Source organism: Mobula birostris, chromosome 14 (assembly GCF_030028105.1).
Source record: "Mobula birostris isolate sMobBir1 chromosome 14, sMobBir1.hap1, whole genome shotgun sequence".
NCBI classification, from domain to species: Eukaryota; Metazoa; Chordata; class Chondrichthyes; order Myliobatiformes; family Myliobatidae; genus Mobula; species Mobula birostris.
In genome coordinates this window covers 3,148,542-3,164,988 of record NC_092383.1, presented here as the reverse complement: position 1 = coordinate 3,164,988, position 16,447 = coordinate 3,148,542, and the positions used below count along the sequence as shown (strand labels likewise).

Genomic DNA, 16,447 nt, shown 5'->3' with positions numbered 1-16,447 from the left:
CATCAGGTCCCACACCACCAGGTTCAGGAACAGTTATTACCCCTCAACCATCAGGTCCCACACCACCAGGTTCAGGAACAGTTATTACCCCACAACCATCAGGTCCCACACCACCAGGTTCAGGAACAGTTATTACCCCACAACCATCAGGTCCCACACCACCAGGTTCAGGAACAGTTATTACCCCTCAACCATCAGGTCTCACACCACCAGGTTCAGGAACAGTTATTACCCCTCAACCATCAGGTCCCACACCACCAGGTTCAGGAACAGTTATTACCCCACAACCATCAGGTCCCACACCACCAGGTTCAGGAACAGTTATCATCCCACAACCATCAGGTCCCACACCACCAGGTTCAGGAACAGTTATTACCCCTCAACCATCAGGTCCCACACCACCAGGTTCAGGAACGGTTATTACCCCTAGACCATCAGGTCCCACACCACCAGGTTCAGGAACAGTTATTACCCCTCAACCATCAGGTCCCACACCACCAGGTTCAGGAACAGTTATTACCCTACAACCATCAGGTCCCACACCACCAGGTTCAGGAACAGTTATTACCCCTCAACCATCAGGACCCACACCACCAGGTTCAGGAACGGTTATTACCCCTCAACCATCAGGTCCCACACCACCAAGTTCAGGAACGGTTATTACCCCTCAACCATCAGGTCCCACACCACCAGGTTCAGGAACAGTTATTACCCCTCAACCATCAGGTCCCACACCACCAGGTTCAGGAACAGTTATTACACCTCAACCATCAGGTCCCACACCACCAGGTTCAGGAACAGCTATCACCCCTCAACCATCAGGTCCCACACCACCAGGTTCAGGAACGGTTATTACCCCTCAACCATCAGGTCCCACACCACCAGGTTCAGGAACAGTTATTACCCCTCAACCATCAGGTCCCACACCACCAGGTTCAGGAACAGTTATTACCCCTCAACCATCAGGTCCCACACCACCAGGTTCAGAAACAGTTAATTCTCCTCAACCATCAGGTCCCACACCACCAGGTTCAGGAACAGTTATTACCCCTACAACCATCAGGTCCCACACCACCAGGTTCGGGAACAGTTATTACCCCTCAACCATCAGGTCCCACACCACCAGGTTCAGGAACAGTTATTACCCTACAACCATCAGGTCCCACACCACCAGGTTCAGGAACAGTTATTACCCCTCAACCATCAGGTCCCACACCACCAGGTTCAGAAACAGTTAATTCTCCTCAACCATCAGGTCCCACACCACCAGGTTCAGGAACAGTTATTACCCCTACAACCATCAGGTCCCACACCACCAGGTTCGGGAACAGTTATTACCCCTCAACCATCAGGTCCCACACCACCAGATTCAGGAACAGTTATTACCCCTCAACCATCAGGTCTCACACCACCAGGTTCAGGAACAGTTATTACCCTACAACCATCAGGTCTCACACCACCAGGTTCAGGAACAGTTATTACCCTACAACCATAAGGTCCCACACGACCAGGTTCAGGATCAATTATTACCCAACAACCTGAATCAAAGAGGACAAGTTCTGTCAACTTCACTCACCCCAACACTGAAGTGTACCCTCAATCTATGGACTCAGTTTCAAGGTCTCTTCATCTGATGTTTTCAATATTTGTTGCTTATTTATTTGTTATTATTTTGATTGATTTTTTTTCTTTTTGTATTTGTACAATTTATTGTGTTTTGCAGAATGGTTGTTTTTCCATCCTGTTGAGTGCAGTTTGTCATTGATTCTACTGTGTCTCTTTGTATTTACTGTGAATGCCCACAAGAAACTGAATCTCAGGGTAGGACATGCTGACATATCTGTACTTTGATAATAAATTTACTTTGAACTTTTAATGCTGTGGGCATTGACAGCTTACCTCCTTTGCCCGGACCAGAATCTTCAGCTTTGTCTGATTTGGATTCGGGCTCATCGGAGAGTTTATTGGAGTAGTTACTGGAGAAGTAGAGCTTGTTGATGTCCAGGCTGGTCTTGCTGAAGGGGGACGATGAGGAGTAGATGCTTGCATAGCCGTTGGACGAGCAGGTCATGGTGGCGAGATCCAGGGCTTTGCCTCCAGTGATAATGGGAATATTAAGAGAAAGCTTCCTCCTCCGAATAGGTGACGACGTCTTCGAAATGGAAAGAGGCGGAGGGGAGGAGAATTTCCGGCTCGCTCGTGGGGACTTTGGGGGCTCCCTGTACAGGAGTTTGTTATTTTGGCTGCTTGCAAGAAAGAGTTCAAGTGACCTGCGTTTGAGAGGAAATCTAATGTTAGTAGGGTTGCCGAGATATAACCACTGCATTTTATTTAATCAAAAGTATCATTATACAGTTAGGGTTGACTGTGAATCCTGATGAAGGGTCTCAGCCCGAAATGTCGACTGTTTATTTCTCTCCATAGACGCCGCCTGACCTGCTGAGTTCCTCCAGCATGTTGTGTGTGTTACTATGAAGTCGAACACACTTTGCTGAACAGAACACTAAACAGTACAACTTATTACAGGCCCTTCAGCCCACGATGTGGTGCCAACCTTTAAATCTACTCTACGATCAATCTAATGCTTCCCTCCTACATAGCCCTCCACTCTTCTCTCATCCATTTGTCTATCTGAGAGCTTCTTAATAATATAACTGCCTCTATCGCCACCCTGGCAGTGCGTTCCGCACATCCACCAATCCCTGTGCAAAAACCTTCTTCTGATCCCCATATATTTTCCTCCAGTCACCTTAAAAGTGAGCTATATTCTTTATAATTAGCCCTTTCGCTGTGTGGGCACGTGGCCAAGTGATTAAGGCATTGGACTAGTGACCTGAAGGTCGTGAGTTCAAGCCCCAGCCGAGGGAACGTGTTGTGTCCTTGAGTAAGGCACTTAATCACACATTGCTCTGTGACGACACTGGTGCCAAGCTGTATGGGTCCTAATGCCCTTCCCTTGGACAACATTGGTGTCGTGGAGAGGGGAGACTTGCAGCATGGGCAACTGCTGGTCTTCCATACAGCCCTGCCCAGGCCTGCGCCCTGGAGAGTGAAGACTTTCCAGGTGCAGATCCATGGTCTCGCAAGACTAACGGATGCCTTTAGCCCTTTCGGACAACTGTAATGGACGATGCTGGTGATTCTCTGTAAAAGGAGTTGTAACAATCACAATGATTCCTCAGGTAATTAACTACAATTGGCTGTGATTGTCGTAAAGAGATGATGCTGAAGAAGGGAAACCAGTGTGGTAGAGACACAACGGACTGCAGATGCTGCAGTCTGGAGGTAAACGAGCAGGCTTCCGGAGGAACTGAGTGGGTCAGTGGAGGAAAATGGACAGTTGACGTTTCTGGTTGAGAGGGACCGTTCACCTGGACTGAAAGGGAGTGGTGACAGTCAGGTGAGATGAGGAAAGTGATGAGGGGATGAGATGGTGCAGGAACTGGCAGGTGATGGGTGGATCCAGGCGAGGAGCGATGGTAGGGTAGGTGGGTCACATGGAGGAGTGACCCTTGTCGTGCAGACATGTCCCAGAAATCTGCCACACCAGGAGTTATTGGTAACAAACAGTTCTTGGAGACTGAGAACCGAATGTTTTCAATTGTGTGCCCAATGAAGACAATTTCATGAACATTTTGTTGACATCGCTGTACATGTGATCAGAACAATTATTTTCCACTTGCACGTACATGTTTGCACGCATACACACAAACATGCGTGTGTGCACACACACAGACAAGCAAATGCATATGTGCATGCAAACGTACACACACATGCAATGGCACACAGACACACAGAGTGGGTTCAACGTGTCATACGATAATACACCGACATCACCTTGCAGGTATTGCACTTATTGGCTTCTTGTAAATGGCGATGAGCTTGTCCAGCACTACGTCAGCCGTGGTGAATACGCGGTACGAATGCAGGAATGTGTTGAGGAAGTCTATGCTTAGGAAGCGCAGGTCAGTCAGGCGTTCCAGCAGACGTTCCACGGTTGCATAGCGAATCTGGAGAACTTTGCAGGAGTTGAGAGTCTTGCTGAACCTGATATCCACATCGTCACAGTAAAGGCTGGTGTCAGACCTGTCGGTTACAACAAAACCAGGGTGATGATCTCGCTCAGCAAAGGCTGGCGCTGCCAGTGCAATGGAGACGATATAGTTCAGACTAAAGTTCCAGATGAAGTTTGATAGATTCCTGATAAAGTGTGATTTCAATGGATAGTATTAAGATACAAAAGAGGAGATGTGTCTATTTAAAGTCAGAGAACAGTCACAATCTCATCAAAAATATCTTAACAGGATGGAAAGACTAATCTTTCCCAATATTCCTAGTAGCTTATTCTCAATATTCCTTGAAGAGCTCCCCATACATACTTTTCCTTAATGATAATTTGATATATAGATACGGCCACACTCGAACAGTTACTTGTACGTTGTGTTTTATGGGATTGCTTTTATATTTATATTTATTCTGTTCTTCATGTTTTTGTGTTTCTTTTGTGCTGTATCAGATCTGGAGTAACAATTGTTTCATTCTCCTTTACATTTGCGTACTGAAAGTGATCATAAACAAACTTGAAACTTGAACTTGGAAATAGCTTTAAAATTCTGCCATGAATTTTATTTAGAGATACAACACAGTAACAGGCTCTTCCAACCCAGCCAGTCCGCACTGTCCAGTTACACACACGTGACGAATTAACCTACTAACCCGTATGTTTTTGGAAGGTGGGAAGAAACCAGAGTAACTGGGGAAAAGCCCACATGGTCACGGACAGAACATACAAACTCCTTACATACAGCAGTGGGAACTAAACCTGGAAGCATTAGGCTAATTTCACGCTACTGTGCTGTCCCAACGTTTTCTCACATCCCTTCTCATTGTCGTCCAAATGGTGAAATGGTCTCTAATGGTCTACAACAGCCCAGTGACACACTCTGTTCCATTTCTGACTTCTGTCTTCACCTGGTTGTTAATCTGACGGCAGTCTAAGCTGCCATGCTGTTTCTTGTTCCTGATTGATCAAATTGACTGGCTGGATTTGAAGTAATCTTTTCCTATTTCTGGCTCAGTGACTTGGACAATATGTGACCAAATTCTGTTGCACTATTAATTAATTTATTGAGGTACGGTGTGGATCAAGCTCTCCTGACCCTTTCAGCCATGCCACCCAGCAATCCCCCTATTTAACCCTAGCCTAGTCATGGGGCACATGTATGGGCAGGTGGCCAAGTGGTTAAGGCATTGGACTAGCGACCTGAAGGTCGTGAGTTCGAGCCCCAGCCGAGGGAACGTGTTGTGTCCTTGAGCAAGGCACTTAATCACACATTGCTCTGCAACGACACCGGTGCCAAGCTGTATGGGTCCTAATGCCCTTCCCTTGGACAACATTGGTGTCATGGAGAGGGGAGACTTGCAGCATTGGCAACTGCTGGTCTTCCAGGCCTGCCTGCACCCTGGAGAGTGAAGACTTTCCAGACACAGATCCATGGTCCTGCAAGACTAACGGATGCTTTTAACCAGTCATGGGACAATTTACAATGACCAATTAACCTGCCAACCAGTACGTCTTTGGACTGTGGGAGGAAACCGGAGCACTCGGAAGAATCCCACACATTCACAGGGAGAACATACAGGCAGCGGTGAGAATTGAAGCCTGTACTGTAACGCACTGTGCTAACCACTACGCTACCATGCCACCCCAGTGGGTAATGGAACACTCTTCCTGCGCCCCATTGTCTGAGAGAGGCGAGTGCAGGTGCAGGCAATCGTCACTTACTTAATCATCTGTGGAACTGTGACTTTGGAATTTTCTTCAAACGCATTCATCATCAGACCGTTGCATCGAATGTTATCTATGCACTAGTAGGACAGGAATAATTAAGTATGTAAAATCAAATAGTTCAGATCTTAAATCAAAGTACAAACCGTTGGACAGAAAGTTCTGAACAACCTGATGAAAGGTTGCATCTGAAATGTTAACTCGGACCTGAGTGCCACCGCCAGCAATTTCAGTTCTTACATCTAAGTATACTTTTTGTTCTGAAGGAAAAGTACACTCATGAGATCTAAGGACTGAAATTACAGCTAGAAAATTATCCAACTGCTTACTAGAGGGCATTCGTTTAAAGTGTGGGGGGGAGTTCAAAGGAAATACGTGAGGCCGTTTCTTACAGAGAGTGGGAGCCTGAAGCGTGCTGCAGGGAGAGGTGGGGGAGGTGCAGTTCCCTCATCTCACATGCTGAAGAATCTTAGGGGTAAAAGCCGAGAGCATGCTTGGGAATTGGGCAAGGACCTTGACACAAAGCCAGTGGAAAGGGCAGGAAGAGAGCGATAGAATGGAAAGCTCTTTCAGCAGGCTGGCAAAGGGATGACGGGCCAAGCAGTCCTTGTCCTCATGCTAACCCCTGTACTGTCCAGAACATCTTCAAGGAAAAATGTCTCCAAAAGGTGGCATCTACCATTAAGGACCCCCATCACCCAGGACATGCCCTCTTCTCATTGCTACCATCGAGAAAGAGGTACAGGAGCCTGAAGACACACACTCAATAGCTTCTTCCCCTCTGCCATCGGTTTCTGAATGGACATTGGACTCATGAACATTACCTCACTAATTTTTTTCCACTATTCATTTAATTTAACTTATATACTTACTGTAATTCATAGGTTTTAGTATTACATATGGCAACGTACTGCTGCCACATAACAACAGATTTCACGACATGTACCGGTGATGATTATAATTTTGTCTGCGTGAGGATTCACTCACCTGGCTGACGTCACTCGTCCACGCTGCTTTCTCCTGCCGTGAAGAGGCCACCAGAATCACAGTGAACGAAGGAACATCTTTCGGTTCCACCACAATTTTGAAGTCGAGGTGTTCCATGTCCTGACCCCCTCCCCGCGCTGCCGGATTTAAAGAGAGGAATTTCAGCGACAAGGCCACCCGGGGTCTCACGTCGTCCCCGAGAAACACCAACACCACTGACCTGTCCTTGGATCGTGCCATTATAGTCACAGAGAACTGCAGCACAGAAACAGGCCTTCAGCCCATCTAATTCCTGCCAGCCTGGTCTTCTGCCTAGTTCCATCTACCTGTACCCAGATCATATCCATCCAAACCGCTCCCAAATATGTACCTATCCAAACTTCTCTTACATGCTGCAATTATTTCCGGTCAAGTATCAGCCAAAAGATTTCCCACTGTGGGAATTGGAGAGATAAGGGTAGCTGAGGGTAGCAGACACCAACAGAATCAACAAACTCATCCGTAAGGCCAGTGATGTTGTGGGGATGGAACTGGACTCTCTGACGGTGGTGTCTGAAAAGAGGATGCTGTCCAAGTTGCATGCCATCTTGGACAATGTCTCCCATCCACTACATAATGTACTGGGTGGGCACAGGAGTACATTCAGCCAGGGACTCATTCCACCGAGATGCAACACAGAGTGTCATAGGAAGTCATTCCTGCCTGTGGCCATCAAACTTTACAACTCCTCCCTTGGAGGGTCAGACACCCTGAGCCAATAGGCTGGTCCTGGACTTATTTCCTGGCATAATTTACATATTACTATTTAACTATTTATGGTTTTATTACTATTTAATTATTTACGGTGCAACTGTAACAAAAACCAATTTCCCCCAGGATCAATAAAGTATGACTATGACCATGATTATGACTATAAAGAGGTATTAGCTTTATTTGTCACATGTACATTGGAACATCAAAATCTACAGTGAAATGAGTCAACGGCTATCGTAGCTCGAGGATGTGCCGGGGGCTGCCCGCTAGTGTCGCCGTGCTACTGGCGCCAGCATTGCATGCCCACAATTCACTAATTCATGCCCACTGTGAAAGGAAACCGGAGCAACTGGAGGAAACCCACGTGTTCACGGGGAAGGAGTGGGGTGTGGGGTGTGGGGAGTACCAACTGTAAAGTGTTACTATAGCTGCTTTACAATGCTGACATATTATGCCCACAATGTTCAGCAGAACACCATTACATGCACAATGTCGGTCTTTGTGTATAGTATTTCATTTATTCTATATATTTCTTAATTTTCCTGTAAATGTCTGTGAGAAAATGAATCTGAAGGTAATATATGGTGATACATATGTACTTTGATAATAATGGTGGATATAAGCTTGATTTCAAGGTTTAAGAGGTACATGGATGGTAGAGGTACAGAGGGTTATGATCCCAGTGCAGGTCAATTGGAGGAGGCAGTTTAAGTGGTTCAGCATGGACTAGATGGGCTGAAGGGCCTTTTCTGTGCTGTACTTTTCTATTTACTTTGACTCTCACCTTACCAACTGTACACACACTTACAGAACCAAGTACACACACACACACACACTCATGGGTGCACACGCACACATGTTCAAACGACATGACGAATATTTTAATACTTTTTACGTACTCTCATCATCTGTTGTCTCTGGATCCTCCACCAAGGTGCAGTCAATAAGTGAGAGGACACCATTCTGGAATAAAGACGAAAGATGAAGATTAGCTTTTTTACAGTCTTCAGTTGTGCATTGAAACATCAAAACATACATTATTTACCTGAATGACCAGCACAGTCCAAGAAGGTGCTGGGGGCAGCCCGTAAGTGTCTGCATGCTTCCGGCACCAACATAGCATGCCCACAGCTTACTAACTCCAACCTGTACGTGTGGGAGGAAACCAGAGCACCCAGAGGAAACCAACATGGCCAGGGTATAAAGCAGTGGGAATTGAACCCTGATCGCTTGTACTGTAAAGCATTACATTCGCCACTACGCTACTGTGCTGCCCATAAAGGCAACTGATCTAGTCTGGAGCTGAGGCTTGTTCATTGGTTGTTGGCTAACGAGGTGAGCACTACGGATGCTGCGGCTTTGTTGCCCAGACTAATCAAGTATCTCTCAACCTTGGCTTTAAATATACCCAATGACTTGGCCTCCACAGCCATCTGTAGCAATGAATTCCAAAGATTCACCACTCTCTGGCTGAAGAAATTCCTCTTCAGCTCCATTCTAAAGGGACGTCCCTCTATTCTGAGGCTGTGCCTCTGGTCCTAGACTCCACCACTACAGGAAACATCTTCTCCACGTCCACTCTATCTAGGCGTTTCAAGACTCAAAAAGGTTCATGAATTACCAAAGTACCTATGTGGTGTACAACTCTGAGATTTGTCTTCACCAGATAGCCACGGAACAAAGAAAATCATGGAGGTCGTCCAAAGAAAAACATCAACCCCCACCCCCACACACAAAAAAAACAAATCTTGCAAAAGGCAACACTATCAATAACCTCATCCCACCATGGAAGAACACCGACAAGGACATCAACCCCGCCCATCCCCCACGCAAAAAAAAATCACGCAAACGGCAAATCCCCTCTCCCGCAATATTCAGTATGTTTCAATGAGGCTCCCCCCCCCCTCCCCGATTCTCCCAGCAAGTACAGGACAAAAGCCATCAAACACTCCTCATATGTTAACCCTTTCATTCTCATGATCTAGACGAAGCGAAACATGGCCAGTCGTAGCAGCGGTGACCTACTTTTGTTAAATGGAGCTTCCCACCCGATCCTCTGGTGCAGACGATCAGGTGCTTGGAGAACAGAAAACATTGCTTCTCTCCCTCCTTCTTCAGTGAGAGAGACCCCAGGCGACCCCGAGTGATTTTCCCCTTCTCTGTCATTGGTACTTGGATAAGCGAGCCTGGGTTAGAGAGAGTTTCAGCTCGTTATCAGGCACACAGTAGAGCAAAGATAAACCCATCACTCTCAACAGCAGATCACACAAATTTGTACCTCAGCAAAGCTAACTATTTATTTATGGAGGTGGTTATCAAAGTTCAAAGTAAATTTATTATCAAAGTACATATATGTCACCTGAGATTTGTTTTCTTGCAGGCATTCACAGTATATACAAAGAAACACAATAGAATCAATGAAAGACTGCATCCACCAGGATGGACAAATAACCAATGTGCAAAAAAATGTAAATGTGTGCAAATACAAAATAATAATAATAAACAAATAAGCAATCAGTATCGAGTTTTGGATTAGTAATCTAACTAATGTGAGTCTGAATCCCAAGGCCACAGATGAATTTCAACTCAGTTCATTAAATAATTGCAGTTAATTAAATAAAAGCGATCACAATACTGCTGTACTCTTGGACATACACAAGAGATGCTGGAAATCTGCAGTGACAGAGATGCTGGAAATCTGCAGTGATACACACAAAATGCTGGAGGAACTCAGCAGATCAGGCAGCGTCTATGGAGAGGAATAAACAGTTGACGTTTTGGGCTGAGACCCTTCATCAGGACTGGAAAGGGAGGGGGCTGAAGCCAGAGTAAGGAGAGTGAGGGGAAGAGGGGGAGAAGAAAAAGGTGGAGGGTGATAGATGAGGGAAAAGATGGGTGGGTGGGGAAGGAGGGATGAAATAAGAAGCTGGGAAGAGAGAGGTGGAAGAGATAAAGGGCTGAATAGAAGAAGGAATCTGATAGGAGATGAGAGTGGGCTGTAGAAGAAAGAGAAGGGGGAGGCACAAGAAGGAGGTTTATGGAGGGGAATTGCTTACTCTTTTCCATAGATCCTGCCTGACCTGCTGAGTTCCTCCAACATTTCTTGTGTGTTTCTCTGGATCTCCAGCATCTGCAGAATCTCTTGTGTTTAAATGCCAAACAACTGTTCCTTCAACCCATGACTGTTTGAATGAGTAGGCCATTAAATCATTGCTCTTGAGATGGGCTCCATTCGTGAAGACATCTGGCAGTTGTCGATGTGCAGGATGCTTTATAAATCCAAGACTTGTTACATTTATATCAGAGATTCAGCGTGACCACAGCACCTCTTTAGAGGTGATGTCTTGTAAGGGACTGAACAATCTTTCACGTTGGAACGAGTCACACGGCACACTATTGTAGTGTCAGTCCTTGCAAGCACAAATTTATTATTTTACTGATGGCCATTTTAAAAGTTAGATAGGTTAGGTGACAAACTTCCTTCCCTAATGGACTTTAGATAGGTTATAACAATACACCAGTATTGTCGCAGAGGGTTTGGCAGCTTTGGGTCTGTACTTGCTGGAATTTGAAAGAATGCGGGGGGGATCTCACTGAAACCTACTGAATGTTGAAAGGTCTGGATAAGGTGAATGTGGAGAGGATGTTTTCTATGATGGGGGTATCCTGAACTAGAGGGCACATCTCAAAATTGAGGGTGACCCTTTAGAACAGAGGTAAGGAGGATTTATTTTAGCCAGAGAGCAGTAGATCTGTGGAATGTTCTGCTACAGACTGTGGTGGAGGCCAAGGCTGTGTGTATGTTTAAGGTGGAAGTTGATCGTTTCCTGATTGGTCGGGGCATCGAAGGACATGGCGAGAAGTCAAGTGAGTCGACTGGGGTCCGGGATCAGCCATGATGGAATGGCAGAACAGACTCGATGGGCTGAATGGCCTCATTCTGCTCCTATGTTTTATGGTCATAGGGTCTTAGTATACACAAAATGCTGGAGGAACTCAGCAGATCAGGCATCTGCGGAGGGTAAGCTGGAGAAGTCATTGCTCATTCTCTCCAATTCCAGTAGTTACTCCCCCATTCCCTCTCTCTCACCTGCCCCTTTACCTGTTCCAGTTATCCTCTCCCAGCTTCTTACCTCAACTCCCTCACCTCCTCCATCCACCTACCTTACCACTCACTTGGCCTGCCAGCTTGTACTCTTTCCTCTGCCCCCACCTCGTTATTCTGACTTCTGCACCCTTCCGTTTCCTGGTGAAGGGTCTTGGCTAGAAACACCGACAGTTCATTCATCTCCATAGATGCTACCAGATCTACTGAGTTAGCCCCAGCATTTTGTGTGGGTTGGCATGATGTTTGCCAGTTCAACACATGGTCACGATCTGTCTGCGAGATCTCACTAGTTTACTGAGCAGCCTCCTTACATCCACCCAAGATGTTGATGGGTTTTAGCTTAACTCTTCAGTTGAAGAATGTCAAATATGGACACGCATCGCAAAGTCTACAAGAAGTAGTGGGTGCAGCGCAGTCCATCATGTATAAAGCCCTCCCCACCATTGAGCACTGCGAGGAGTGCTACCCCAAGAAAGTAGCATCATGGACTGCTGCCATTCAGACCACACTCACTTCGCACTGCTGCCATTAGATAGGAGGTACAGGAACCTCAGGTCCCACACCACCAGGTTCAGGAACAGTTATTACCCCTTGACCATCAGGTCCCACACCACCAGGTTCAGGAACAGTTATTACCCCTCAACCATCAGGTCCCACACCACCAGGTTCAGGAACAGTTATTACCCCTCAACCATCAGGTCCCACACCACCAGCTTCAGGAACAGTTATTACCCCTCAACCATCAGGTCCCACACCACCAGGTTCAGGAACAGTTATTACCCTACAACCATCAGGTCCCACACCACCAGGTTCAGGAACAGTTATTACCCCTCAACCATCAGGTCCCACACCACCAGGTTCAGGAACAGTTATTACCCCTCAACCATCAGGTCCCACACCACCAGGTTCAGGAACAGTTATTACCCCTCAACCATCAGGTCCCACACCACCAGGTTCAGGAACAGTTATTACCCCTCAACCATCAGGCCCCACACCACCAGGTTCAGGAACAGTTATTACCCCTCAACCATCAGGTCCCACACCACCAGGTTCAGGAACAGTTATTACCCCTCAACAATCAGTCTCCTGAACCAGAGTGGATAACTTCACTCAGCTCATCACTGAACTAACTGCACAAGCTACAGACTCACTTTTATGGGCTCTGCAACTCATGTTTGCAAATTTATTTATTATTATTATTTGATTTTTCTCTATTTCACAATTAGACTTCTTTTGCACAGTGGTTCTTTGTCAGTCTTTATGTACAATTTTTCATCGATTCTATTGTATTTCTTTGTTCTACTATGAATGCCTGCAATAAAATGAATCTTGCATACGTGTACTTTGATAATAAGTCTAGTTTGAACTGTGAAGCCTTCTTGAGCGTGTGTGAGACATTAAACCCAGGTGAATGTATAGGGTCCCACAGCCACTACCGGAGAAAGAGCAGCACACAGTTATCTTTAGTGTCCCAGTCAGCATTCCTCTCCTAACCAGTCATTAAAACCTACTGTTTGACCTTGACGTGGACAGTTTCTTCAGTTGTGACAGCTCCTCACAGGGATCTCATTAGCTGCGAACTGATCTGAGTTCATGTAATTGCAGACACCTTCAAACAGTTCAGCCTGAAACTGGCATGTCAGCTGATCCAGTATATCCCTCACTTACTTACTGCTCGTTACCCCGCTGGCGTTTAGGGCGGCAATGGAAGTCCTCCGTCTCTGGTGGTGTTCAGAGCTTCCTTCGTCATTGCAGTAGCTTCTTCTCGGTTTTCACTGTTGTCAGTCAAGCAAGTCCCAACTGGAGGCTCAGGAATACCGTCACACTGAGATGCAGGAGGAATCTTGTTTGCATAACGATTTTGTTTTACCGGTCAGGGTTGTTAGCCCTGAGCTGAGCCCCCGAACCTGGAGGACCAGTGGACCACTCTTAGTCTGGCCTCTACCCTTCGATATGGGTGACCCTACCAAGAGCCAAAGCATAACGCCCTGACTCCGGCCAATATGGAGTTAAAAAAAAACACATGGACTAAGATGTAAACTGTCCTGTGCTATCACCAGTGGGATCATCAGTTGATCTGCCACCTGTCCACAGGAGTTTCGACCCGCTTATGATCAAGACTCCCTTGAGGTGGTGGGCCAGCAGTGCTAAAGCACCACCTCCCACTGGTGAGCTTAAAAACTTGGCATCTGCCTCTATCAGTCACTTCCATCCAACAGATAGTCTGCTCTTCAGGTGTCTATGCAACTACATAGCTTCCCGTCTCACTGAAGCACACAAGCCTCCAAACCACGGCAAGGTTGAGGTCCTCTTGGAGAAGCATAACCCTCATTCTAATGAGAAAACAAGTGAACGGCAGCTTATCCCTCTAAATGGTGGTGTTTCATTGGCCAATCATTTTAAACTAAATTAATTACATTTACATTTTACTTTACATTTTCCTGTTTCACAGTTTCCAATCCATAATTTAATCTAAATTAACCAAATACAGTGGACCAAAGCTATTTGGGTCTAACTCCGTTATAAGACCATTTACAACTGTTCTATAAACCCAAGAGATTCTGCAGATGCTGGAAATCCAGACCAACACACACAAAATGCTGGGGAACTCAGCAGGTCAGGCAGCATCTATGGAGGGGAATAAACAGTCAGAGTTTCAGTCCTGATGAAGGATCTTGGCTCAGGTAATTTCATCACATCAGTGTATTAACGTAGTTTAAGGAAAAAGAAAAATCTAACAGAATTCCCCAAAATCAAGGAGGGTTCCATCAGATTCCACCTTCTTCAGCCTTTTACCTCTTCCATCTATCACCCCCCAAATTTTAACTTCAACACCCCCTTTCACCACCTCCCACCTTCCCTCTCCCCAGGTTTCACTGTCTCCTGCTAGCTTGTACTCTCACCTCTCCCACAACTCTTTTCACTCTGGCTTCTGCCCACTTCCTTTCCAGTCCTGAAGAGCGGTCTCAGCCCAAAACGTTGACTGTTTATTCATTTCCATAGATGTTGCCTGACCTGCTGAGTTTCTCCAGTATTTTGTGTGTGTTACAACTGTTTCCCGTTTGTTCTAGTGTCTGAGGTGTCAATGCAGCTTTGAGTGATACAATCTCCCATTACCTTGCCGTACAAATGTCTGGCTGGTGTCCAGGAGAATCTCACAGCCCTCCACGATCATCCGTTCGATGGCCAGGTTCTTCCGAATGTTTTCTGTTTCACTTACCTCATCGTGCATTATTCTGCAGTGAGAGCAAAGACCGGGGTGTCAAGTGGAGGAGATTCTGCAGAAGCTGGATATCTGGAGCTACGCACACAAAATGACGGAGGAGCTGTGGCAGGAACATTACATCTCTCTGCCTGGAGAGGGCATGTAGAGATGTCGAAGTGTTGGGGCGGACAGTAGGTTTTGATGGACTCTAGATCGTGGTCTCGGGGGGGCTCTGCATGGTTGGTGGTGGGGGGCTACTGATGCTTTGGCTGAAGTGAGCAGGAGGGGGAGGGTTGATGCTTTTTGCTGCTGCTTGTGTGTGGGAGGAGGAGGGGGCTTTGGGGTTCTCATGTTCCTCTGTCATTCACTATTTGGGCTTTTCCCCTCTCTTTTTCGTGAATGTCTGTGAAGAGTAAGAATTTCAGGTTGTATACTGTATACATTCTCTGATACTAAATTGAGCCATTGAACTCAGCAGGTCAAGCAGCATCTATGGAGGGGAATAAACACTGGAGAAGCTCTGCTGCTGTAGTTGGGGAATTGAATTCAAGTGCTGCGAGGTAATGTTGCAGCTCTATAAAACCCTGGTGTTATGACGTTATAGCAATTAGTGAAACTTGGCTACAGGAGGGGCAGGACTGGCAGCTTAATATTCCAGGGTTCCGATGTTTCAGATGTGATCGAGGCAGAGGAATGAAAGGTGGGGGAGTAGCATTGCTTGTTAGGGAAAATATTACAGCAGTGCTCAGGCAGGACAGATTAGGGGGCTTGTCTACTGAGTCCTTATGGGTGGAGCTGAGAAACAGGAAAGGTATGGCCACATTAGTGGGATTGTATTACAGACCACCCAATAGTCAACGAGACTTGGAAGAGCAAATCTGCGGAGAGATAGCAGGCAACTGTAGGAAACATAAAGTTGTGGTGGTAGGGGATTTTAATTTTCCATATATTGATTGGGTCTCCCATACTGTTAGGGGTCTAGATGGTTTAGAGTTTGTAAAATGTGTTCAGGAAAGTTTTCTAAATCAATATATAGAGGGACCAACTAGAGGGGATGCAATATTGGATCTCCAATTAGGAAACAAGTTAGGACAAGTGACGTAAGTGTGTGTAGGGGAGGACTTTGGTTCCAGTGATCATAACACCATTAGTTTCAATTTGATCATGGACAAGGATAGATCTGGTCCTAGGGTTGAGGTTCTGAACTGGAAGAAGGCCAAATTTGAAGAAATGAGAGAGGATCTAAAAAGCGTGGATTGGGACAGGTTGTTCTCTGGCAAAGATGTGATTGGTAGGTGGGAAGCCTTCAAAGGGGAAATATTGAGAGTGCAGAGTTTGTATGTTCCTGTCAGGATTAAAGGCAAATTGAATAGGAATAAGGAACCTTGGTTCTCAAGGGATTTTGCAACTCTGATAAAGAAGAAGAGGGAGTTGTATGAAATGTATAGGAAACAGGGAGTAAATCAGGTGCTTGAGGAGCATAAGAAGTGCAAGAAAATACTTAAGAAAGTAATCAGGAGGGCTAAAAGAAGACATGAGGTTGCCTTGGCAGTCAAAGTCAAGGATAATCCAAAGAGCTTTTACAGGTATATTAAGAGCAAAAGGA

The 16,447-nt window shown here is 46.0% G+C and overlaps 1 protein-coding gene across 1 annotated transcript in view; it reads right to left on the bottom strand.

Annotated features, from left to right (window-relative positions):
- Positions 1-16,447, bottom strand: part of rasgrf1 (Ras protein specific guanine nucleotide releasing factor 1) — a 112,438-nt gene that overhangs the window by 32,559 nt on the left and 63,432 nt on the right. The window contains exons 9-15 of the mRNA XM_072277979.1: positions 14,754-14,872; positions 9,554-9,714; positions 8,428-8,491; positions 6,776-6,912; positions 5,786-5,868; positions 3,838-4,086; positions 1,900-2,270 (exon numbers count right to left, since the gene is read on the bottom strand). Of these exons, the coding sequence (XP_072134080.1) occupies positions 1,900-2,270; positions 3,838-4,086; positions 5,786-5,868; positions 6,776-6,912; positions 8,428-8,491; positions 9,554-9,714; positions 14,754-14,872 (1,184 nt within the window). The remainder of the gene's footprint in view (positions 1-1,899; positions 2,271-3,837; positions 4,087-5,785; positions 5,869-6,775; positions 6,913-8,427; positions 8,492-9,553; positions 9,715-14,753; positions 14,873-16,447) is intronic.